Source organism: Melozone crissalis, unplaced genomic scaffold (genome assembly GCF_028551555.1).
Source record: "Melozone crissalis strain CALT ecotype California unplaced genomic scaffold, PUWL_Pcris_2 ptg000045l_1, whole genome shotgun sequence".
Taxonomy (NCBI): domain Eukaryota; kingdom Metazoa; phylum Chordata; class Aves; order Passeriformes; family Passerellidae; genus Melozone; species Melozone crissalis.
Window position 1 is genome coordinate 26,625,315 of NW_026535823.1, and position 27,026 is coordinate 26,652,340.

Consider the following 27,026-nt stretch of genomic DNA (forward strand, 5'->3'; position numbering starts at 1 on the left):
TTTATCTTTGGGTCCCCAAGGCAGGGTGGCTGGAGGCTGTTGCTGTCTGACTCGGGCCTGGCTGATGCGAGATGAGCTGTCAGACGTGCCCTACTTCCCAAGGGAGGGACGGTGCCGGCGCTCGCAGAACGCCTGTCTGCAGGGAGGGCAGCTTTAATTAGGTTTTACATTTGGGCAGGGGACAACAAAAACACAATTTGAGGCAGTTCAGATCACTGCTGTCCCATTCTCTGCTTGTTCTCATGAGTGGCTGCTTCTAGTGGGGACCATAGTTCTTTAATTCCACAGTAACTTACTTCCAACTAAAAAAGATGGTTTTAACCATTCTTTAATTTACTTGGTCACAGGTGGGCAATTAAAAGTTGTACTCATCTCTAAGTTGCTCTTGGAATAGTTTCTTCCAGTAGGAAGGCTTCAGACTTTCTGAGGATGTAGTTTGCTTCTGCTTTGCTTGTGGCAATGATTGTTCTTCATAGAACCAGCAGGAACAGTGTATTTGTAGAGCTTCAGAGTAGAAGAGATTATTGAGCACTTAACACATCCTGCCAAAGCGTTCCCTGGATTAATTTCTGCTTGAGCTAGAGCATAGCTTTCAGAAAAAAAAAAATCAAGCCTTCAGAATTTCCTGTGGTAGAACTGACAAAATGGTTGGTAGGTACTTAAATTTGTGTTACCTTCCATGTCAAAAACACAGAGCAAATGGCTTCCACAGGAAAACAGCGTTTGCTGTATTGTTTCTAGTCTGGTTTCACTTGCCAAGCAGTGGGATTTGGGATACATAACTCTATGGGCAAACATTAGTAAGAAAACAAAAATTTGTTCTCCAGGTGAATACTAATGTAGTAATGTTCAGGCTCAGCTTCGTTCAAATTACTATCACAACTTTTTGATCAGGTGGGCAGATTGACCCCCTTATCTCAACTGAAGGAGTCCTTGTGCTGAAGTCAATTCTCATGGCCCATCACCAAGGCATCAGTGTCTTGCTTGGAGCACCAGGACTGGGCTCTTCCTCAGCAAAGCACAGGCACATCAGAAGCAGCAATTTTTCCTTCTGTGTCTGATTCTGTGACTTTTATGGCAAGAATGGTTTTAACTCTTGTGTCAATGTTGCAAGCTTGATGTAGCCTGTGTCAGTCTTTGATTTCAGCACTCCTAAAGCACGGCGCTGTTAACTTGGTTTGTCAGGATGTAATCTTTGTGCTGTGCAAATGTGTGTATTTGTGGTTTACTAAGGAGCTTAAATTGCTTTGTGCTTTCCCTCTGTCCTCTTTGTACTTCTCCTCTCCTCCTTCTGTCTTTCTGCAGTCAATTTTCTCAAGCAAGGAGTTTGGGTTTTTTCCACTTAGTGGTGGAAATAAACAATTTAGGGCCAAGATCTGTTTCCTGAGATAGATGCTTTCCTACAGGTCTTTCTCGTGATTTCCTGTTCACAAGTCCCAGTAAGAGATCTGTTGGCTTCTTTAATCCGTTTAATGTGTGCCCTGTTAATTTTGTTTTAGTCAATTAATAAGCAGTACCAAATCAAGTCCTTTAGAGAAGACCAAGTATATCAATGTTGATTAAATGGCGTTCTTAAAATTTATAGGTCAAACTTGTAATCTCATCAAGAACGTTGTCAGTTCAGTTTGACAGAATCTGTTTTCCATAGACTTAATTTGATTGACATTGATTTCATCACCCCCTCACTAATTCTTTATTATTGAAGTCCAGTATTGAATATTTTGTGAATTTGCCTTGCTCAGCATTAGACTGCTGGACTTGTAAGTACTTGGGCTGTCCAGTCCTCCCTCTTTGAATTCCATTGCAGACGTTTTTCCTGGAATTTTCCAGGCTTCTGGAATTTCTTGATCACAAAAGAGAGCCATTAGCCTCTTTTTTTTGGAGTCTGTTCTCTGCAAATAATCCAGATCATTTAATTTAAACATATATAACTTCAGGAGCTCCTGTTTAGCATTCACCTGGGTATATCTTCACATACCTCTTCAGGTGTACATAATGCCTCTTGTCTCTGTACTGTTACTATTAGTATCTCCTGGTGAGTCAGGATGAGTGTTAAGGGATCTTTTTTCAGTAACCTAAAAAAAAAAAAAAAAGTATTTTGTTATTCCAACCTTTACTAGAGGGGTTTTATGCCTTTTTAAAATCTGTTTTCTATGATATTTCTGTTCTAACTTATAGGGGTTTTTCTATGTGTTTTCCCTTTACTTCTTAGCATAAATATGGAATTGGCCAATGTAGATTGGCTTACAGTGGAAGTGAAGGAAGGTGCAGGTCTTTGACACTGCCTTTTTCACAGTTGCAGGTTTTTGGTTGTATGGATAAAAATGATACAGGGCGAATTGATTTTTTTTTTTTTCCTATCTTCTTTGTCATGACTTGTTTTAAGTGTAATTTTCAGCTCTGAAATGGAACTTTCTCAAATGCAAAACATGTACATCTCCAGCTTGGGCTTGGCTTTGCCTGTTTTGGTTGGTTTTTTTTTTTAAGACTGTCAAGTCCTTGATAACTTCTAACCCTGTTACTGCTCATTTTTAGACCTATTCCTTACCAGATTCTGGGAGGTCCACTATCCATTTTCTGCTGCTAGAGAAAACATTCGGAAAGAGCAGTGGGAATAGCAAGATAACAAGGTGTTGTTTTAGGATCATCTAGAAATATCTCTTGCCTGACCTACTGAATCACAGCATGTGACGAACTATTGGATTCCAAATCACAGAAAATATTTACTATTTACGGTGCTGTTCCTGGGAAGTGTAGCATGGGAATGAACTACAGTGTCTGTGTGGGATCCCACTGAGAGGTCCAGCTGCTTGCTTTGTGCTGCCAGATTGTGTCCAAAGAAGTGTTACCCTTTTGGAGAACATGCAGGAAGAGCACATGATGAGGAAAATAGGGAAGTTCATACTGTTTACTGTATTTTGGAAGAAATCCTTTCCTTTCTTCACCTGTTACAATTTTTAGTTCTTTCATATCTGGAGTCTGTTTTGTCTGACATAAGGTACATTGTTCTTGAGAGGAATTTGAAACTCGTGTTTTTAGCTGCATGTATGAATTTTTTTTGGCTTATTAACTGTAAATGTTTAGCACAGTATAACTTTATGATGTTTTCCACAGTCATCATAAAGCTTTTCACAGACAAAAAACTAATCTGAGTTTGTCTTTTCAATTTTTTGAGACTGAAGTGTTTGTGTCAGTTTTTAAACACATGATAATATTTAGGCAAGATTGTTGAAAATACAAAGTAACCAAACAAAATAGACCCTTGAAGTGGAAAGCTCTTAATGGGAAGTATTTTTTCCCTTCAGCTTCACTGGTGCAGTGAGGTCTATGCCAGGACACAGCAGAAGGAATTTGCTGATGGAAACAACTGCACCAAAATTTCAATGGGCTGTGAAGGGTGTGGAGCTTGAGGTTTTAAGATAAAAGGGTATTCATGGAATTAACAGAAATTCAGTGCTCAAAATTCTGAGCATTCACACTTTTTTGTGAGAGTACAGTACAGCTAATATAGCAATCAGTGGGATATGAATTCATAACCAAATGCTTCTGAGTAACAGGCCTGCTAACCTGTTACAAATTTCATATATTTCTTGATGTCCAGGAGTAAATACACTGACAAGAAGAAATCTTGTTTCCGACCTGTGATTTGAAAGAAAAATGGTATGACAGTGTAATAGTTTTCATTAAGCCAGGTTCTGCAGTCCTGCATGAAGACGAGACCTGCTTTATTTGTTTTGGTATTTGTTATCCTTCACCTTGGAGAAAATATATTTATCCATTGCCACTTGGTAGTGAGAATGAGAGATGATGATATCTAAATAAGTTGAATGTTACTGGAGGACTCAAAGAAAAGTGTTGTGTAATAGTGATCTCATTATTTTCTTGTATTGCCATTTATTTCCCTTTCTTACTGCTCGTGCTGTCTGTGGGTTTGCTGTCCACGGTCTCTCCTGTGTAAGTACTTAGAGAAGTGAGACTGTTTATATGGAAGTTTGTTGAAAAGCAGTGTATATACATTGTAGAGGTTGGTCAGTCCATGTACCTTGAGAATAGCAGCGGCTGGACATGGAAGCCCAGGATCAGATATTGGCCATAAATCCCAGTCTTGCATTCAGCTACTCCTGCTCTCTGTGTACCTTTGAAGCCCAGAGATGATTAATAGGGAAAGGATACAAACACAGGTTTTCCATCTCTGATCCTTGAGTCTCCTTTCCCCCATAAAAAGATGTTTGTTTCCTAGGGAATGGCTTTCCTCTCCCTACGATTGTTTAGGATTAAATGTATCAAAGATTTGATGTATTCAGAGGTGCAGGGATTGGGGCTGTATAAAATACCTCAGGCAGGCAAGCCGAAGAAGGCATGGCAGGGAAAGTATCCTTACAGTATTTTTGCTCTAGGCTTTGTGCTCAGCCAGACTTCAGGTCATTCTTGGTTAATGTCATGTAACTTGGGTAAGAATATTTTTGTTGAGATTAGTTCAGCTCTCCAGGAAGACAGAGTATGTTTTATACTTTTTTCTGAGTTTGAATTGATGGGATGGAATTGCTCCCTGCCTGTATTGTATGTTAAAACAGCCATTTCTTCTCCTTCGCTTGCATGTGGGCATTTCAGGCGTGAACTGCAGTGTTTCCATGGATTTTTAAAGTCTTCCATTGCATAGTTAGCAGCTTTTAGGGCTTTGATCTGATTTCGTAAGACAGAAGCGCTCCCTGTATTTGTGTTACAGCAAACGCTGTATTTTTGGTGGCGTCTGACTTTGAGAAACACACAGATGCTTTTTTGTAGTCCAGGAGACAAAGAAACAAAGCTTTGTGCTGGGAGGCAGGATCTGTGCCTCCAGGGGACATCAAGGCACTTGGTGTGCAGCTGCCTTCCCAAGCTCCCCTTCCTCCTGGTGAGCAGGAGCTGGGTCACTGCTTGCTGCTCCCGTGGCTAGAAACCTCCACAAATGCTGCTCCTCTCCTGGCGAGGCATTTTCACATGTTTCCTTTCTCACTGCCTGTGAGCAGCAGCGTTTTGATCCCCTGCACATCAGTGCCGAGGGACAGGTGGTTTTTTGGCATGCTGTGCCCCAGATACACAGAAGGGTGTATGAGAGGGAGCCTGACAGGATGGTTCACCTGCCTGCTTGGGCTTACTGATTCTTGAAACGTGATTATCTGTGTGTGTTTCTGAGTTCATGTGCCTTAAAAAAAAAAAAAAAAAAGCTATATTTTCCAAACATGCAAAATAAGTTCAGTAGGATGCTGGAAGGAAGGGATCTGGAAGCGGCTGTCTGTCACGTTGCATTAATAGAATTGGTGCTGCAAAGCTGCTGCTTGGGAATTGGGAAGAGATCCCTGTGGATGGGGTTCTCCCAGCCCTGTGCAGCCCCACAGCCCCGTGTGTGTGTGATCCCTGCAGTGCCCACAGCACAGCCTCTCCAGCCCCGTGTCACTTAGCCCAGGTATTAACCAGGTCTGTTCTGCTGCAAACACACACACACGGGTCTGGCTGGGCAGGCAGGAGCTGCTGAAAGGCTTTTGGCTGCTGCAGTGGCCTCCTGCCATCCCGTGCACAGCAGCAGTTGTTGCACTGTTTGGGTTTGCTGTCATCTCGAATGCTCCGAGGGGAGCTCTAATGTGGTCCCTCGCCCGGCTGCAATTTGGGCTGTCCCTTCTCCTATTTACTGGCTGCTCACTGAGCAGTAAAAAGAGATGTAAAGGTGGTTTTCTGTTCCTCAGCTCCTTCGAGGTTAGTGTAAAAATGCAGTTTCCTAATTTTGCGGTTTAAATACTTCGAGACTTGTTTATAAACAGCAGCAAAATTATATGTGTGTGTTTATTTAATTTTAAGAGGTGGCCTTGTTACTGGCAGGTCAGCCAGTTATATTTATTAGGAGCTCAGCACAAAACTGTTACACAGTTCTGTTGCTGTCAAGCCTCATAGAAGCTTTGCAGTAAACTCCTGGGGAAGGCAGGGTGAGGAGTTGCTGCTTCTTGTTCTTACAGAAGGATCTTCAGAGCAGCAGTTTAAAGTTATGATGGCTCCCCCTGTATTAAGGAGATAAAGAAATGGTGAAAAACAGCATAGAGACTCTAAGGGAAAGCAGGGATGAAACGAACAGTGTAAGAATACTGTGCTTCCACTCTTGAAAGCTGTTCCTGTGCTGAAAAATATTGAGTCCTTTTTTCTTTATTTCTTGTGTTTCAACAGGGCAGAGTTTAGGGTATGGATTCGTTAACTACATTGATCCAAAGGATGCAGAGAAAGCCATTAACACTTTAAATGGACTCAGACTCCAGACCAAAACCATAAAGGTAAGACAATATAAAATGCCTTTTGCTCAATTCAGGAATAGGAGAAAGTAGTTGGAACTGTTTCTGGCAATTTCATCACTATTTTATTCTCCATTGTAAGAGGGTTAACGAGCTCCTCCTTGGAACAACGAGCAGACATGCAGAAGATGAAATCTCTCTTCTCTGAAATTGCTGCTATTGTTAAAGAGAGAGGAAAGTAACAGGAAGCTCTTTAAAGCATGACAGTGAGGCTCAAATGTAGAATAGAACAGCCAGAGTGATACCATTATCCATAAACAGGTGAAGTACCTGGTGGTGTATTCAGAACTTACATGTTTCCTTATGTTTTCATGGGAAATACTTTGTCACAGAGATCTCCTTTAGTGACACTCCTGTCATTATCAGGTGTTGAAAACACGTTTCTCACCAGTTACAATATGTCATTCTCAAAAAATTTTCTGAATTTCCACATCCTTAATTTGATTTATTTTTTTAAAAGCTGGAGGCTTCCCACCGCAGTCTCTTATTTCATTGTTTGTAATAGACCATTAGTTATTCAATGACCTTCTTAAGTGTCTCACAAGAAAAGCAAGCTTCTACACTGTCACCGTTTTTGCTGCGTGGCTGATAAAGCTGTTCTGGAACAGCTTACAGAAGATTTCCACATCCCAAATTCTGACAAATAATACAGCTTAAGGGATGTGAATCAAAAAATTGAACAGGAGCAAACAGCAGATCAGATTCAAATTATCTGAAACTGCTTTGATCATTTTTTGGAATGCTGGCTTTTGATTTGCACCATTTTCTTAATTTTTCTTCTGTAGTTAATTTGTATTTCAAAGCTAAAAGTGCTAATATAAAAATAGATTTTTTTACTGTACTGAATATTGGTACGAGTAATGTCGGTGATGTTGTATCTTGGAAAAAAGATACAATGTGATGTAGCCAATACTGTGGGTTTCGGCTAAAGATTGTGGTTTGGCCAAAGTGGTATTCCCTGAAGCAAAAATATTTATTGGATTCTGGTGTATTTCTGAGGACTGTTTCAAGCAAGTTTTTCCCCTGATGTTTGATCAGTGAAGAGCAGAAGCGCTGAGCTGAGGGTTATGAAAGTGGTGGAGCAGCTGATGGATTTCATAGGCGAGGCTGCTTCCAAACCTCCCTCAGACCATCCAGATCCCATCCCACAGACAGGCATGTGGGCCATGCATCAAAATGCTCACAGCATGGTTCTGTAGAGCTAATGGAAACACTTACAGGAATATGTAAGGCAAGGCAGCAAAATCTACCATCTTATCAACTGCTGCAGGTGGAAATGCAGGCTTGGACTCAGCAGTTTCCACTTAGAGTGAAAAGTTGCTCTCCAAATTGCTTTTAAAGGCACATTATGGGGGGAAAAATATTTTGAAAATGCTTATTAAGAATTCAGTAGAACTTGAAAAATCTAGATCAGTTTTTCATGCAGCACATGTATATTTTGAACATTATTCAGCCATAGGAAAGAGCTGCATTTCTTGTCCCTAAATACCTCTGCTGCTTTGCCTCTGTTTTTCTTTTTTGTGAACCAGAGCAATACTATTACATTTGTAATATTTCAAGGTTACAGAAAACTCATGCAGTAAAAGGCCTCCAGAAACTGGAACCCACACCAATTATTATTATACATTTCTCACATGCAAAATTAAACCATTATGCTTTGTTATCATCTGTAGTAAGACTTTTGTTATCTGGGAATATGCTGTGTACATTCTTATTCGTGGTACATTTTTTTAATTCAGTATAAGTTTTAGAAATTCAGTGGTTTATTTTGGGGTTTGCATGTTCATTAATAGCTTGTAGACTAGCATAGAATAAAAGGACATTTTGGGAGGGGGCTTTTGAAAGCTGTTAAAATTTAATAATAAGCAAAGAGATTGATCTAATCTACATGCACAGGAGCTGCATAAGTTCTTCTATGGCTGGGAGGAAGCATAGGGTTTGGGATTTTTTTAAAAATAAAGTTGGGTTTATGCAGTTGCCTAAAACGAACCCAAGGGAGCCTTCTATCCCAACAGCCCAAGTTTTGGCCCCAGGGACATCCAATCAGTAGTTTCCAACATAGCTTTTCATTGCAGAATCACATGTGATTACCTTACCTTTACCCCCTTAGTTTTTTTTATATTTTTAGTTATATTTTACTTCTGGTAATCCTGATAAATTAGGTCTGCATTCCCTAGTACTGTGCAGTGGGGATGGAGCTTTCCCAGTGTTCACACTGAGGGATAAATCAGGTGTATTCAGTGCTGCCAGTGGCATTTGTGTTGCTGGAGAGCTCTCTGGTTTCCAAAGGGTTTCAAGGTGATGAGGAGCAGAACTCAGCACTGCTGAACCTCCTCAATGCCCATTCCCCCCACATGCTGCTTTCCAGCATCTCACTGTCCTTCTTTGTAAGGCTGAAGTATTTAAACTTGTGGAAATACTATATTTAATTATCAGACCCAATTACTTTAGCTACAGATGCCCTTTACAGTTACTAAAAATGCACCATGGGTGCATTAAAAAAACCTCTCTCAAGAGAACATCTAGAAATTAATTCAGTAGCACATAGTTTTGCAGGCTAAAAAATATTTAGTAGAACAACATTGAGCTGGAAAAGTACTGAAGATTACTTTGTTCTGCTTTTTTCATGAATGTGGCTGGGTTTTTTTGCTTCAGAATCAATCTGTAAATATCTTATTGATGGATGGGCTGAACCTTGGCTCCTGTCCATGTATGTTGGGTAGCTGCAGTCCTCCAGGTGGAATTTCTCTGGCTGCCTTTTGGAAGCTGTTTTGATGGAAAGCAAGTTGAAATGGGTAATCTGTGAAAGCCTTTTACAGTGGCAAATTACTTCTACTTGCCAAGGTCACTGTGGTCCTGCTGGCTTTGTCCCATCTGTGTCGTGGGCTCTGCTGTTCCTTACACCTTGACTGACCATGAGGTGGCTCTGGGGAGTTGTATTTGCACTCATTTTTTGACCCCACAAGGCTTAATTCCTGTTTAAAAATAATATATGTATTTTATGCATGTGGCCCGAGATGCTGTCCTTTTCACTTCTGTAGCATTTTTGTGGCAGCTTAATGTTCTCTCTCTCTCCTGATGCCTTGCAAAACAGCCATGCAGTCACAGGAGGAACTGGCTTAATAGCAGGATCAGCAGAACAGCCAGGCACAGTCGGCTCTGATGTGTGGACTAAAATAACTGGAGAAATGTTCTTTTTATTCTGTCATTGTTATGATAAATAATCCCTTTTCACTCTAGCAGCTAAAATATTTATGTGCATTTTATTTAAGTCAATGATGCCCTTTCAAGTCAAAGTTGAGAGGTGACGATTTACAGAATATCTGTTGGGGAAAAGCATTGGAGGGAGTTGTGTTTGGTGGTAATAGGTTATACACATTTTGTTCTTCCTCAGCTGATCATAGTGCATATTTTATTTACGCCATTTCATAGCAGCATCATCTTCTTGTGAGAGAGAAAAGCTTCACTTTATTTTTACAGCTAAAGCTTGACATAATTCTGCAAAACAGTTTAGAGTGAGGGAAGAGACAGTGTGTGTTGAAATAAATATATATTCCAGAAATTGAATCTATTTTTAGAAATTAAATTTGCCCATCCATAAAAGCATATGAAAGGTCACTGCTGCTGTTGAAGATTGCCTGGCAATTCAGTTGCATCAAATATCAGAAGGAAAATAAGATGTGTGATGCATGGGGTACAGATTGTTTAAACTGCTGCTTTGCCCTGAAAAAGGACAACGCCTGAAAGGATGCGAGGGAAGTGTTTTACAATTTACTTGGGGATTCGGGTGACCTGGCCTCATTGGAACAAGGGCAGAACAGTTTTGAAAGGAAGTTTGAAATCTAAAAAGAGCCAGTGACCCCCTGAAGTGCAGTCTTGTGCACCCCTCTCTTCCTTTTTCTCTGTTGCCTGAGAAATAGGTTTGCTTCTTCCTTCCCTCACAGGAGCAGGTACATGCTGTGACACTGCTGGAGCTGGGGAGATGTCCCCAGAGAGGGGAGAAGGAATCTGGGTTCTCTGAGCCCTTGATAAGCTCCAGTTGCAAAATCCATCATATCTATCCGATGGTAAAATACCAAATGGATAAGGTGATTCCTCTGTGCTCAGAGACTTTTTCTAGTTATTTTAATTTTCAGTTAAATTTAATAAATACCATGAATTTCTGTATTTCTGCTTTATTCTCCTGTTTTGATCAATAGGTCTGGATGGTCCTAGTTTAAAATACAGCAAATAAGGCTGTGGGAGAAAGTAATGCTGCTTTTTCTGAAAATAAAGTAGTAACATTACTGCTGAAAGATCTTCCTATTTATCTTGGTTTCTGTGGCATTTTTCAAAATGCCAGCTATTTCCACAAAACTCAGGCTCTAAATCTGTCCATGTTAATTCTTGTAATTGTCCACAAAACTACAAACCATCCTGTCACTGTAGGGTAACCAAATAACAGCAGCCTCAGACTTCTCTGTCCTACAAAGTCATTTGTCAAAAAGATTGCCTTCCAGCCGTGCGGAGGAGGAGGAGGGATTGCAGCAGGGAGGGCTGGGGAGGAGCCTGCATCTCCTGCACCCCATCCTGGACTCCTGGGGAGCTGTGGGGGAGCTCAGCACGATTTGGGTGGCAGCCAGAAAGCTCTGGGCTGCTGACGGTGATGGTAGCAGAGCTCTGGTGTTGGGTGCCCTTGGTGCAGTGCTCAGCCTAAACCTGGTGTTTTCCAACCGTGTTTTTCCACAGCCTCCCCAGGGCCACCGAGCCTGCTGGGCACTGCCTGCAGCCTCCTGTCCCTCTGAAGAAATGGGATGTGCAAGGCTGGGTGGTAAGGAGAGGGTGTACAGAGAAGAGCTTGGATGCTCTGCAAGAAGGAAGAGATGGAAGGTTGGGATGTTGGAAGGTGCTGGGAGTAGCTGGGTATGTTGGACTGCAGCAAGGAGGGATTTGCATTTTTGAGTGTCTTTGTGTGCGTTGAGCCCCCTTTTTTCCCCCCTTTTCTGAAAATTCACATTACAGGCACAAACTGCAGATTGGGGATGTAGCTGTTGTATAGCTCCATCTAAAATTAACTGCTTTTCTCTTTTATGGTAGCTCACAGTTAGTCAAAGAGGGGTCATTTGCTGTGGCTGCTGCTCCCCAAGACAAAATCTTGGACCAGAAACTTGAAAGATGCTGCAGACCTGGAAAGCCTCAACTAAAGTTGAGTCCTGTTTTGCTCTTTAGGAGCCTCTGTCCGTGTAACCCTTTGGATTTTGTAGTGCTTGTTAACAAACCTTCCTCCACTCTTTGTGCCTGCAGTGATACTGGTGCTCAGAGGACCTTTCAGTGCTGCATTTGAAGGTCCAGCTTTGGTTCTGCTGCTTTCAGCAGGCACCAGAGAGTCTCTGCCTCTTAATTTCATGCATCTTCGCTTAATCGGGATTTTTCTTTTTACTGCCTCAGTTTTGCCGGAGAGTCCTTTTCACTCCACCGAGCCAGAGCAATTATTTCTCTTAGCCTTGCTCTTGATACAGCCAGAAGTGTTCCTAGGTTATTATCTATGGATGTCTTTACTGAAATGATGGGATAGACCATTGTACCTGCAATTATAATTAATCTCTGTAAAATGGCATTGAATCGCTCAACAGTAAAGTGCATTGTCACTCCCCTCCATCCTCCAGCCAAGGGCTTAGTGAAGAGAAAGGACAGAGCACTGCAAGCATCAGATGTGAAAGTATTCCACATCCTGGTCTTCAGCCTCTGGACCAGAGGGCTTTTGTGTTTGCTTGTTCTGACAAAGCACAGAACTTTCACAGGAGGGTGTCTCAAATCTGGTTTTGCACAAAATTAGGACACGGTTGAGGGTCTGGAAGTGGTTGTGAGGAAATGTCTCTTTCTGCCATAGCCTGTTCACTGGTGCTAAGATGATTTTACTTCTTAGTTCTGGATGTGCATTAAACAAGTGTGACTGTGCTTTATTTCTGTGTGAGGCTTTTGAGTTGGTTGTGCTAAAGCTCTTCCAGTTTGTACTAGTGGGACAAGGGGCACAAGTGAGGGAAGGGTTGTCCCCATTTTAAACTGGACTTCAGGCAGAAAAAAGCAAAGTGACTCACCCCAAAAATCACACAAGGAATTCTGTGTCTCGGGGAGTCACAAAAGGACAAAGCAGTCACAAAAGGACAAAGCAAAGTCTCTGTATTAAGGTCACCAAGGAGTCTGGTATTTTTGAATGTTGCACAAACTTTCTGAAAGCTGCCCAGGGAGTCACTTAACACTGACTGCCCCTTAGCTGCTTGTGGCTGAGAGGTGCCCTGGGTGAGTGACTTGGTGTGGTGCTTGGGTGCCTGTGCTGCACCCTGATTCAAGGCTCTTGCATGGTTTCCCATTCTCCAGGTGAGGAATGGTAGATGCAGAGCAAGGCACATCTCAGAGAAGGTTGGTATCTGCAGAAATTGCTCCTTGGTTGCTGCTCAGGTGTGTCCAGGGCAGGGTGGCTGCGCTGGCAGAGCAAATAATTCAGGAAAGATGATGCAGTTCCTCTTCAGAGCAGAGTTAAATTTTACAAGGAGGCTTCTAGAAATGGACTTGGATGTTTGAGAGGTCCAGGATTAGCACAGGAGTTGAGGGCTTCTCTTACAGGGAGCAGCAGCAAAGCGGTTAAGTGGCAGTGTTCAAATGGCTGCTGTTGCTTGTTCCAGAAGATAAATGGGATGCGTTCATGCCTCTGGGTGCCTTTGCTGTGGGCTCTGGCTTGGGAAGGCCAGACGGCTTCAATTTACGTTCTGAAGAGTCTCGAGGTTAGTAATTCTTCAAAAAGTTTTCTATATGGGAAAGCAGGTAGGAAATCAATAGGGAAGATAATTACTTGGAGATATTTTCTGTGCACTTGAAGAAAAAATGTGCTTTGCCATGGAAGATATGAAATGCTGTACCTTCTGATGCTGCAGCGGTGTTGGGAAACAGTGGTGCAGCCTCTGGAGATCGCTGTTTATTATGAAGAGAAGCCCTTACACAGGCTAATGCTCAATGTCAGATGAGAAATGTCCTATTAAATGTTTTTCATAGTTACTATAAATGTATTTATAGAAACTAACATCTGAGGCCAGCAAGCCATTAAATGAATTCTACCATATTTTATTATCTTTCTTGCAAATTTGACCGCAGAACTCCTAAATGATCTTCTGCAGTGAAATCCAACACCATGGTTCGACCTTCAACCGTTGTACGAGCGGACAAACATTTTAATGCTGAGAAATGCCTGGGTCAAACAGTAGCTTGGTGTTCTCTAGCTCATTATTTGGAATCCTAGCCACCACAAGGAATTCATACTCTTTTCTGTTTCAACGCTCTGTTTCATTACAGGGTGCTAACACTGCCGTGAGCAAAGGAAGGGGAAAAAAAAATCATTTTTGAGTGTGAATATAAAGAATTAATGCAGCGTCCTCACGCAGCGCTTTGCGGTTTGCAGGGATAAAATGGGAGCTGGTTTTTGCTCCCATTTTAACTCACACAGCATAAGGAGTTTCTGGTGTGATGGAGGGTCAGGGTGGGCGATTTCTTCCTTTGATAGCTCACACATGGGAAGACATCCCGTCCTCAGCACTAACTGAATAATAGCTTGAAAGCAGGATGGCACACTCTAACCGATCGATTTGTCATTGGCTGACCTCAGAGGGAAGATGAAAAAGATTCAAAAGCAGATAAATAATTGACATTACTAGCCTTGAGTCCATTCAGCTCCGCAACCTTTTCTCCTTGATATTAAAGACGGCTGAGTTGCTTTTGGCAGCTTCTTTCTTTGGCTCAGGCTCCCCTGCAGCCTGAATGTTTGATTGCAGGAGGAAATAAAAACTAGACCTGAGCAGCAATAGGTGCTCACATGTGCTGTGAGTGGAGGGTTGGGAGTGTGAGCAGCCTCTCCTTCCTCTGCCTGCCTGCAAGGCCCACGAGAGCAGAGCGCCTTCTGTAAGTAGAAGTGTATATATATATAAAATGTCAGGCACTCATTGCTCTGGGAAGTAGTGTTTTTTGCATATCCCAATACTTTTCATCTTCCCTGTAACGTGGCATTTGGTTAATGAATGTGCCAGAGTGAGAAACCCAAAGGAAACCCCTGGCTGTTTGCCCAGGAACTTTATTCATTTTGCTGTTCTCAGTTTTGAGGAATAGGTAAGATCCCTACCCTCACTCCAGAGAGGCTCTTAAATGTTTTTTAAGCTATTATTTCTAAAGTAGGTTAAACTGTAGATGCCTGAACTCTTACAGTGCCCTCTGAAGGTGAGGCATTTGCAGAGTGGGGAGGGAGAATCTGCTTTTCCAAATGCTCCAGCACCAAACCAAGCTGTAGGTGAAAGCACCATGTGATTATCCCTGGTGTCCCCAGGGTCTGGATTGAGCCTTATTACATAAAAGCCAGGTGGTGCCATCCATGTGTGTTCTGGTCCTGGGTCCATCAGAGGGATGTTCAGAACCAGCAGGGAAGTGATGGAAATGCTGCACCCCATCAGCACAAAATGACAAAAAATGTGACGCAAAATATTTTCTACCCCAATATCCTTCTTCCTTTCAGCACCTGAAGGTTTCTCCTCTTCTCATGTCTGCTTTGTGCTGTGTGCCTGAGCTTGCCTCCATTGATGCAAATGTTTTATCTAACCCCTAGTTCATATTTCTTTCCCTGATTTTTTTCCACCTCCTCTCCCCAGCCTTCTCTGTAAATGTTAGATTTAAAAGGTTATGGACAAGCATGTAAGTTAAAAAGAAATTGCCAAAAACCTTAAAATCTAGCATCTTTAGAGTTTGTCTGCTATTATGCAGAGAAGATTGTGGAAGCAAATATTAGTCATTAACATAATTTTCTGTGTTGAGTCAACATCTATTTTTAGGTGTGGAGTGCATAAAGACAACTCTTTGACACATAAAACACATAGACATGCATTTGACATCCTCTGTGTTCAGGCTGAGGCTCAGGAAAAAGGGAATACAATTGCTGAATGTATTGTGTTTGTGATGGGAACTCCCCCCCACTTCCTTCCTAGACACATTTTAAGACATAATGCCGGAGAGTGCTGATCTGTTTATATTGAAATAAATCAAAATGAAGTGCAGAATATTCAGCTTGGTTTCCAATGCTTTTTCAGATGTGCTGCAAAGTAATTCATGATCTGTGCTGAAAATTTGCCATTAGGCTTTATCCAGGAAGTGTTTTTATTATGTTAAATGTGTTTATTCTAAATGTATATATTATTTTAAAAGTGCAGAAGGCTTTTTATGCACCTATTATAATTATAAATCTGATTCATAGGTAGAAGAGGAGTTAAGAGGCTTGAATTAGTAATTTTCCAACAGCACACATGCAGAGCCACAGCTAGATTTTCTTGTTTGCTCGGTCATAATATTTTATGGTCGGATTCTGGGCTTTATAATGCAAGGGAACTTCTCGTGATAAATTGCAGATCCGACAATGAGTGTCAGTCTACAGCTCCCTGAGCAGATGTTCATTTAGTCTAATTTCACCAGTACTTTACTGTTCATCCAGAACAGATCTTGCCAGCTCAGGATGCAAACACAAAGAGAGAGAGCACAAAAGATCGCTCTGCAAATAACCTGATCTGTTTCAGACACTTGGAGGGGGAAAAGAAAAACATGCGGGAACTTGAGCGTGCGGGGCTGGCTACGGCAAATCATCCGCACACCCACAGCCGTGGGGGGAATTCACGGAGCCCTGCGTGGGAAGGTGCACATCAATCCGCCTCTGAACAATGGGGTTTTATCACTGCACTTCAGAACCCTTGTGTCTGTTTTAAGGTCTCTGCAGCTCTTCCTTTGTTCCTCCAGCCTTTCCTGGCTCTGCTGGTTTGGCAGAACAGGTCCTGTCTGAACTGCAGGGTTGTGTCTTGTGAAAGAAGAGAACATGATCTGTCCAAAACGCCCAGGGTGGCTGTAGCTCACTAACACTCCTCTCTTTTCTCTCCGTAGGTGTCGTATGCCCGTCCAAGTTCGGCCTCCATCCGGGATGCCAACTTGTATGTCAGCGGCCTTCCCAAAACCATGACCCAGAAAGAATTAGAGCAGTTATTCTCGCAATATGGGCGCATCATCACCTCACGGATTCTGGTTGATCAAGTCACAGGTTAAAAGAAAACTTTTCTTGATAAGTGCATGGTTTTTCTTTTGGAAGTGGCAAAATTGCAAATGTCTGCAGCTGGGTTTTTTTGACTTGTAGTGTAAAATGCAGTGCCTGTTTCCTTATAAATGTAACTAGAGGTATAGCTGCTGCCTCTTTAATGAGGGACTATCAAAATACAGAATATTGTTTACTTAAATTCATTGGGATTGGGAAAAGGATTTTTCTTTACAGGACTTGCCTTAATTTGCAAACCACCTATTGTGAGAAGTTGAACCCAATGTTCAGTTTGTTCGTTGCATAAATGAGGCTGTTCTTACGAATATTCATCTCTTCACATGTTTTTACTTCCCAGGGGTTTCTCGAGGTGTGGGATTTATCCGTTTTGATAAGAGAATAGAGGCAGAAGAAGCCATAAAGGGACTAAATGGCCAGAAGCCTAGTGGTGCTACAGAACCAATTACTGTGAAGTTTGCCAATAACCCCAGCCAGAAAACAAGCCAGGCACTCCTTTCACAGCTGTATCAGTCTCCCAACAGACGCTACCCTGGACCACTTCACCACCAGGCTCAGAGATTCAGGTAATTACCTGGAAAAGAACTGAGGTTCCACCAGCGACAACAATGTGGGGCAGGTGCTGTGCAGGAAAATATGCTTTAGTTGCGTAGGCTGACCTGATTTTGTTTGTAAAATTAAATATTCTTTCCTGGAGAATGAGGAGGAAAATCTGCTGACAGCAGTAGTCATGTTGTATTTACTAAAACAGCTGAAGTACTGTACAATCAGATCTCATGAAGGCTCACAGAAAAAGGGAGGACAGAATAGAGTTACTCTGGTAATCAAATGAGCAGTGACTGTCCTGTTCTTTCTCTCTTTTTGGGTAATGCTTTTATTTTCTGCTGTATTACTACAGTTTTGATGCAGCTTAGACTTTGATGTTAATGACAGTGGATTGGTAGCAGGAAAAAAGCTGAGTCTGTCCCAGTCAGCAGGAGTATCATTAAATTTATTAGCCTGAGATATCTGCTCTTAGTATAAAGAGCCCTTGTATTAGTCTTAGGTATGAGGCTTCAGATGCTTTTGGGGATGTTTTATGCTTTGCATTCTGAATATACTTTTTCCATCTGATGCATAAGGCAGAGTTAGCAATATGTGATGTTCCTATTACTTTCATACTTAATAGTTCTCAGGCAGCCCAGCTTTCAAATAAAAAAGTCTGCCTTCAAGAAAGAAAACTTGGACATATTTGCATAACTGAGTTGCACACTGGCTTTAGAGAATTATTCAGAAGTAATTTTAGTTTGTCAGTGATGGAAAGTGCTAATGAATTAAAGATCATAAAAAGTCAATCATTGGATACATTAAATTTACACTTGTTTTTGTGTCTTTGGCATGCAGCTGTGTCCATTGAGGTTATCACTGAATCATTCCATGGACAGAAGGACTTTATTGTGCTGCCATGGAAAGCAGATGATTAAATTCTCCAAAATTTGGTGGTCAATTTAGATTGACATGTAATGAAGGATTAATGCTAAATATATATAATAAAATTGGGAGAATGTATTATACTAAAGCAGATTATCAAAGATTATCAAGAAGTTTTCCAGTTCCAGCAGTTTTGGACTTAATATTTTATTTTTAAATTAACTGTAAAAAATAAACTGAGCAGTTGAATTACCAAAAACAGTTGAATTATTAAAAAAAAAAAGACCAATCCCAAGTGCATCTTTTAAAACCAAGCTATAAAGGTTAAGCTTTTCTCTAGACTGTAGACAAGTTTAAAAAAGGCTTTTAAATGCTCTGGTGGAAATTTAAGCACAACCTCAGACTTAACAAAGCAGGCCGGGAGTTGTTAGGCTCCTTAGATGTGTGGGAAACTTGTTGAACGTTTCTTCTTTGAAAATGGAACACTATTAATAATAGTTCCATTGAGCGATCTTGCCATCTGTGAGACATTAACCCAAAGACCCTCCTTCTCTTTTCAGGCTGGACAATTTGCTTAATATGGCCTATGGCGTAAAGAGGTAATTAGAATTCCACAGATTGCCAGATGTCCGTGTTGGCACAGATTGGTGCTACAATTTATTTTTTTTTAATTCACTAACTTTATTTTTTTTATCCCTTCTTTTCTTCCACCAGCATGTCAAATTCTTTTTAAGTTTGGACTTCAGTTGGTTTTGTTACTTTAAAGGCCTCACGCACAAGTTCTGTGGGGTTTTTCAACCTTTTTTTATTTACAGGTGGGCTTCTCAAATGGTTTAGGTGCCCCAGCTACAAGCATTTAAATTGCAGTTGCTCTGCTAATTTTGCAGAATCAAAGCTATCAGCTTGAGGTTTTAACAAATCTCTGATCTGATAATGGAAAATTTAAGTCAAAAATCAGAATTAGGCTGCTGTGGTCTCTCACAGTTAAGACCACATCATAAGTTTGACTTGAAAATACAGCTGTGTGCACCTCAATCAGCCCAAAGTTTCTTTTGTTACAGGTTTAATACTTTGAACTTTTTTTTCAGTCCTTGAAATTTATTTTTTTGTTTGTTTAAAATAGCTGTGTGTTTGTATGTGCACGCATGTGTGAAAGCTCAGCTGATCTGTCAACATTTCTGCTGTTCCATGAGTATGTTTGGTAGCTAAAATGAGATGATGTGGTGTTAGTGTTTCTTTTAATGGCAACATCAGCATAAGCGATCCTTGCAGCAAAACAAAGGTGTAGTCTTATTCCTGATGTTGCCCTAAAATGTCCAGATTAAGATGAGAAAATCTGAAATGGTCTACTCACCACGCTTGGAAACTATTTGAGCTTTTGTTTGAAGCTCATCCTCTAAAAAGGTATGGTAAGTATATCTTTACAGTAGCTAGTAGCAGACAATAAGGTGGGGTTTAACCCCTCAGTAACTCAGTGCAGCTCTGAACTCTTGAGTACTCAAAAGAGGAAAGTCAAACCAGAACTGCTCCCCAGCAGCAGTGCTGGTGTTCCTGGGCACGTTGGTTGTGTTGGGGTATCCTGAGTGGTGATGGGGATGTGGTGAGTGAACCCCCTGATTTTACCACGCTGCCCTTCTCCTGTGCTCTCCCACCTTATTTGTTCCTTGAAATCTCATCAGAAATGTGGAAACTCTCCCAGCTGAGTGTCTGTCCAGGTGCAGGTCAGTGTCAGAAGGATGGGTTTGTTCTGGGAGGCTTCCCTGGGTTTTTGCTGCTGCTGCTCCTTTGCTGGAATTGGGCTGGCATGTGGTGCAGGATAGGCTCAGCCTGAGCAGAGGAAAAGAGCAATTACCTGCCTTTATAGGTTATACATCTGCTTTCTCAACATTGTCTGCAGCGTTACTCTAAAAACACAGCAGTTCAAAGTCATTTTGCAGGCATCTTAAATTAATTCTTATCTCCTCTCAGCAAACCTTGGCAATTGCACCTGCACTAGCAAAACCTGAATTTATAGGTGCAGGGTAACAAAAAATACCACACTGATAATTTCTGAAGCTGCTTCAGAAACAGGAGATTGGCTCTCCCTGTGCTAACTGTGTGGTACTGATGGAAAATGAGACATGCTGATGTGGAAAAAAGGTTTTATTGAGGCTAATTTCAGATCACTTGCTAGAAGCAAAGCTCCTTATGCGATAGGTGATCTTGTATTTGTGTCAGTACACTTGCACCAGTTTCGTGCGTGTTTTGTTGGATTTACAGCAGCTGCTGTGCTCATGGCACATAAATAGTTGAAAGCTGCGTAGCTCCTAAAGGTTTCTAGGGAAAAGCTGCTCTCCAGTGAACTGTAGGAAACTTTAACCCTTTGCATCAGGGCAGCATTTCTTTAAAATGCAAAGCCTTATAATGCATTGTGACACGCACGGCTTTGCATTGTATGGGTTTTATTTCATCCTTACTTAGAGCATGGTGTGTCCCTCAGTGTTGTATTTCACATTAAATTTAAACATTCCAGAAAGGCAGTGTTTGCTGGCTTATGTACGTGGCTGGCACAGTCAGCACTGGCCAGTGATTGGGCTTGTAGTCCCATCTTGCAGATATTGAAATGAGCTGAAGCTGTTGCATTGTACAGGCCCTGGCTGTGCCTTATTTCCAGTCCTTATTTCCACCTACAGTGGAAGGAGCAGTAGAAATTGGCCTTGTCCAGCCTTTCTGTGCTGAACTGTTCTGATAATGTCACTGGTTTCACTGTGCGGGAGAGAAACTAAAATGTGTCGAGATAAGGATTTGCAGAAGTGAAGTTGAGTTGGAAAATTGCCATGGATTTTTAATAAACTGTCTGCAAACCTTCCTGAGGATCTGATGCTGTGAGCATTTGTGAACTGCTCATTTACAGCACAGCTACGCCCCAGTGATGATCCTCAGCTTAAGATGTATATTCCAAGTGTCTTCTTTTTCCCTGAATATACATTAAAAGTGCCGTCAGGCGTCAACAGAACAGTGAGCAACCATCAAGTGTGTAGTTTCCTTTATGGTTATTTAATATACACTGCATAATACTGTGCAGATTGCAAAATGTGGAAATTATTAGAAGTGTAAAAAGTTTTGGAGAGCACAAGAACTCGCTCAGCAACAGAGTATCTCCCTCTGCTCCCTCAATCATCGCTCAGAAAATCCTGAGGAATTATTATTCCATTCTGGTATTGAAACTCATCATATTGAAGGTACACGTGAAACTGGATTTTTAAGACGTTTCCTCTGTGCAGTTGTTATTTTAAAACATATCCCAAAGTGTAGCTTCAGAAAGCATGTCAATTTTTTTTCCACACTGATGAAAGGAAAATTATGTTGATCCTGAGGGCTGATACTGCTTAACATCTTCATTAATAACCTGAGTCATGGGCTGCGCTGCGCCCTGCTCGCATTAGCTGGTGACACTAAACTGGTGAGGAGCAGGGGCTGTCACTGCTGCTGGCCATGGCTGCCACTGGGGAGACCTTGGAAAGCTGCAGGAACACGCTGAAATTCGGGAAAGGCAAATGTGGAGTTTAGCCCCTGACTGCTGCTGTCAGCTGCCTACAAGGGGCTTTAGAAAGAAGGTGAAGCCAAGTTTTTTGCAGAGGTCAGGCGCAGGAGGACAAGAATCAGCAGTGACAGGCTGCAGCAGGGGAAATTCCACTTGAGGATAAGAGAAACTCATCTGCAGTGAGGATGGAGCCCTGCAGCAGCGGCTGCAGGAGCAGCATTCCTGTCCTTGGAGATTTCCGAAGCTTCCCTCTGCAGGGCTATGAGCAGCAGGTCTCATTTGAGAAGTTGGCCTTGCTTGGAGCAGGAGGCTGATCAGAGGATCTCCCTAGATCCTGCCCAACCTTTGTTATCCCATGATGGATCTGTGTTCCTAAACACCTGGCTTTATCTGCTCTCTTTGGATATTCGAGGTAAAGTCCCAAAGGACAGCAAGGGAGAAACAGTAGGGTGCTCTGTTGAATTCTGGGAGTTAGCCCCTGCATTGACTTTTTGAAGGACCTGAAGCCTGTCATGGAAATGAAGCCTCACAGTATGAAGGTATCAGTGATGTGCTCATTAATTGTATTTATGTTCTACTTACTCTACAATTGCTGCATAAACCTTCTTCTCTATGCGGCTAGCTTTAGGACTCTTTATCACCTGGATTTTTTCCCCAGTGTATGTCAATTAAGGACCATGTTAGGAGGAGAAGTAAAATCTACCACTTAGAGACATCTCTCTAATAGTATTTTTAGCTGAAGAAGCTACCGTTGCAGCTGAATCCTGACAAAGGCATTTCCTTTTAATCTTTAAAATAGGTCTTGAAGTTTGCTTGGGTTTTTTCGCTGCAGACTAGTAGGAGACAAAGCATTAGATTTCTGTTGTCCTGAAACTTATATCAGTGCTGGAAATAAGTGGCAAAATTTCTACAGGCCCTTTTTACACAAGCTGTTGTTTATCACAGTGTGTGCAGGCCCTCTCTGACTCAGATTGTCCTCAAGCATTTCTTTTCTGAGGTCTTTGTACACATCTAAGCAGGGCTTACCCTCGGAGGGAGATGCATTTATGCCCAGATTTGGCGATTTCATTTATTTAGCACAGCTCCCCTCCGCTTCAGCAGGAGTTAGAGAGCAAGGGTGGCTCTGTGGTCATCTTCCAGGGACAGGATCCAGAACCTTCAGTACCGTTGGCTTATTTACTTTAAAGTCTTGGAGCCCTATAGCTCGTGCCAAGAGATGTATTTAGAATAGACCCCTCTTTTTGCTCGGTAGGTTTTCTCCGATCACAATTGATGGTATGACGAGCCTTGTGGGAATGAATATCCCTGGTCACACCGGGACTGGATGGTGCATCTTCGTCTACAACTTGTCCCCTGACTCGGATGAGAGCGTGCTGTGGCAGTTGTTTGGTCCCTTTGGAGCGGTCAATAATGTCAAGGTGATCCGTGATTTCAACACCAACAAGTGCAAGGGATTTGGCTTTGTCACCATGACCAACTACGACGAAGCTGCCATGGCCATTGCCAGCCTTAATGGATACCGTTTAGGAGACAGAGTATTGCAAGTTTCCTTTAAAACCAATAAAACCCACAAATCCTGAATTTCATATCCTTACTTACTAAAATATATATATATAAATATATATACGAACAAAACAAAACAAAAAAAAAAACTCTTCAAGGCTTATATTCAACCATGGACTTTATAAGCCAGTGTTGCCTAAGTATTAAAACATTGGATATCCTGTGAGGAACAGGAAAGGATTTTATAATGCTTAGAAAAAAAAAAACCTTTGATGCATTGAATGTTCTTTCATAGCTGTCGTTGTTGAATATAATATACATAGATAACAATGTGCAGGGATTTTTACCCGGCCAGCTAGTTTTACTACCTTCCTTGAAGGTGGGTCTTTTTAAGATGACCATTCACTCATTTGAAAAAATAATAAAACAAAAAACAATTTTTACGAACTAATGGGATTAAAAGCGAGAAAAAAAAAAAGATTTTTGTTTTCTTTTCTGTTTTTTCAAAACATTGATTGAATCAGATTGGTAAACCCCCCACACAAATTAAAGAGGAACAATAAAAATTGCAAAAAGAAGAACATAATTTTGCAACTTTTTTTATTTTTCCTTTTTTCTTTTGTATCATGTGAACTAAACAGTCTTCTGTTAGGGAATGGGGTAACGGGGGATACCTGATGACATAACAATTTAAATAACATTAACAATGTTGCCAAAGAGGTGGTCTCTTTGCTGAAAATGGGTTTCAAGAAAAATCTATTTTTATAAAATATAAAGAATTTTTACAAGAGAATCTGGATTTGAGAAAAAATATTTTGACTGGCTAATTTAGGGGAAATTGACAACTTTGTCATGTTCATACTGCACTGGTAACTTTTTAGAGATCAAGATGTGTGTTTTAAACTGGATTAGTAGATTGTTTTTTGAAGGATGGGCTACAAACAGATGATCTTCGTATCTTTTCATAGCATGTAATAAAAATATTAAATACAGTACGGGAGAGTGTTCTTCCCAGGCACGCAGTTACCCACAGTCAAAACCCAAAAGCAAGGAGATGAGTTGCAAGACGGTTTTTCTTTAAGTCATCAGTATGGGATATCAGCAGAACAAAAGTTAAAAAAATTAATTTTTTGATCAAAAACTTCCTTGGTTTGAGCAGTAGGTGCTACAAAATTATTTACATATCTTAGTATCATAGTTAAATGTAATGTGTTTAGAAAAAAATACATTTGCTTTAAATTTGTTAAGAATTTTCAAATTCACTTTATAGCCCAAGCTAATATAATTGGGCTGTGTTGGCACATTTGGAACACTGTTTATGTTGCTTGAAACACTTATTTATTTAATTGCCGATGTGATGCATATGGCCAAAATCAAATATAGCTAGTTTGGCTAGTCTACTTATTTGTTTACTTAAACTATGGGAAGAAGCATATTATTGTGTCATTTTGTTGTGTGTGTATGTGTATATATAATATAAATATATATATATATAAAGTTATTTTTTCTTTTGGTTAATTTATTATAAGTTGTAACACTTTGCTAGTTTTGTTTGTATATGTCTTAAAATGTTTTCTTATGATACTTAAGTGACAGAGGTATCAAGGTAACTTGTGTAGAAATATTGTTTGATATATTGTCATGTTTGTTGTGAATATTTTTTCTTACTGCACAGTAGAAAAGAAAACAACTGGGTCTTTATTTTAATGTAATTCAGATTGGGGAAAACAGAGCTAAGGGAACAAAATGACTGAGGGGGTGCTCTCCCATGTCCAGTGCACTGATCATTTTAGTATGTTTGTGCTTTGTACGGTTATATATTTAAAACAAAAAAGGGTCATGCTCTTCCCTGAGTACTAGAAACAGTTACTCGCTATGCATAATCTAGTTGATAGTTAAATTTGCTATTGCTTTTCTTGTCTTGTTATATAAAATCTTTTCAATACAAGTTTAGTCTTAATGGTAATAAAACGTTATGGTTATTTATAACTTGTGCTTATTTTGTGCATTTTTTCCATGCTATACCCACTAACTGCATGTAGACTAAGTATTGTTTTTTCACACTGAAGAGGCAAACTTTTGTAGTAGACAAATAACTAAAAGCAAAGGCTGCATCATAATTTTATCAGTTTTTTACTTTAACAATGTTAGATTTTAGTTTAAAGGAACACTCATTCAATGTTCAGGGAAACCTTTATACATCATCTGCTATGAATGAGCGCAGTTTGCTGGGAAAGTTTTGATGCATTTGCTAAGCATTAGTGGGGAAGGCATGTCAGAATCTTTTCTCTACGATGTGTTTTACTATCTGAATAATAATAATAATTTAAAAAATCTTTCTTAGGACCAGGCAGTTGTATACTTTAGTTATAATGAATGACTTCATGTTAACCTTGCTAGTTTAGATCATTTCTGAGGGAAAGTATTGTAAATGTTTTTTTCATAACCTTGTTGTGTTTGAATTATTTGTACTTTAATTGTCCAGACAATAAATGAAAGTGTGTAGAATGGCTATGGACTTTCCACCTTTTTAAGTGTGTTCAGATGTTTTAGTGTTCCCAGCCGCACCTCAGCCGAGGTCCAGGTTTAGTCTCTGATTCCAGAAGCAAGGTCTTCAAGAGAGAAACGTTCTAGTCAAACCAGATTGAGCATATTCATGATTTGTTTTTCCTTCCGAGGGCCAGAAAGAATCGGCCGTTTAATTTAAGATGTTGAACACCAAATACCAAACTGTAACTTTCATTTATTTGAATGTGGAAGATGCTGAAGGGTTTCTACTATATACAGTATTTTTACACAATGAAAATATTAACTCAGTCAATATCAACACTTTAAATCATAGTGAGCAAATTTCAGTGATAACAGTTTTTAAGCCATCATTTAGTTTGACTTTTCTATGAATATGCTATGAATATCATGCAATATGAAACAGTGTACATATTGTCTGATGTACAACAGTATATATGATCACATTCCAAATTTGATTCTTTTCACCATGTGTTATAACTAGAGTTGATACTTCTTTCAGTTGACTTGTTTGAATCTCATTAATACAAATATTCACTTCATGTTTATGTTCTGTAACATTCACTAATTGAGAATATGTACCTTGTAAAACTGCAGCATTGAATTTCGTAACTGAGATTAGGAAACTCTATCAGAGGGCTGGATGGACTGTGTGGTTCTTCAGCTCCTTCACCTATTAATAAACTCGTGTTTTTGTGAGATTAAGTTACCATGTTGGTTATAATAATTAATTTCAAGCCACAGAATGAGTTTGTTCTTAAATTTACAGCTTGCTCAATTCATCCTTAAGTCCACCTCACCACGCCATAGGAAAAAGCAGAACTGGTTAATTTGGTCTTTTTAAAGAGTTGGCTCTGAAAAACATCATCCTTCCATCTACCTATATATGTATATACACGTATTTTGATCATATACATATATACACACTTTACAACATGCATCAGCTCATTAAAAAGAAAAAACCACTGCACTTTCCATTTAGGAAAGTGATATTTTATAACCAGCACTATTTACTATGGTTCTGTCTGCTTTATAGCATTTGTTAGGGTTGTCACCTAATTTTTCTGCAGTCCTTTCTTCAGAAAGTAGTGAGACCAAAACCACTGTATGGTCTGGATGCTCTTAAGACAGAACAGAGCTGGCACTGGGGCCAGTTTTGATTATCTCCACACTTCCACTTAAGGGTTGGCTCCTTGTCTTTACCTCTCCCACAGAACCTTTTTCCCCATTCAGCTGCTTGGTGAGCTCCTGTGAGCTGAAGCACACCAGTAACAGGAGAGAAAGGACTCTGCTACCTTTAGAGATCTGGGATGCAAAGTTCAGTCCCCCTTTTGGGGGTATCACAAATGGGAACAGGATAAAAACAGTCTCAGACTGGTTCCCTGTGCTGCTCCTATGGGAGCGTTTTCAGAAACTTTACTGAACCACAGTTTCTGCCCAGCTGGGATCAGAACCACATTTCACTAACGCACATTCAAAGTAATCAAGGTTTATATTTCCTTCTTGAAAGGGTAATCACTCTTTCTGCAATTAGTGAGCCTGCTGCATAAATGGAAAACCACCTGGGGGAGGGTGTTTCAAGTGCATTCACTTTGTGTTCCACTTCAGCTTACCTTAGACACGGAGCTGGGCTTGGAGTGCACTG

The 27,026-nt window shown here is 40.6% G+C and overlaps 1 protein-coding gene across 6 annotated transcripts in view; it reads left to right on the forward strand.

The window, feature by feature from the left end:
* The window catches only part of ELAVL4 (ELAV like RNA binding protein 4), a 62,173-nt gene extending 36,087 nt beyond the window's left edge, over positions 1–26,086 (forward strand). For all 6 annotated transcript variants that reach the window (XM_054285614.1, XM_054285612.1, XM_054285610.1 and 3 more), the window contains exons 3-7: positions 6,196–6,299; positions 16,257–16,410; positions 16,760–16,985; positions 18,390–18,428; positions 22,605–26,086. In XM_054285614.1, coding sequence (XP_054141589.1) covers positions 6,196–6,299; positions 16,257–16,410; positions 16,760–16,985; positions 18,390–18,428; positions 22,605–22,932 — 851 coding nt within the window. In that variant the 3' untranslated portion in view covers positions 22,933–26,086. The remainder of the gene's footprint in view (positions 1–6,195; positions 6,300–16,256; positions 16,411–16,759; positions 16,986–18,389; positions 18,429–22,604) is intronic.
* The last annotated feature ends 940 nt before the right edge of the window (positions 26,087–27,026 follow it).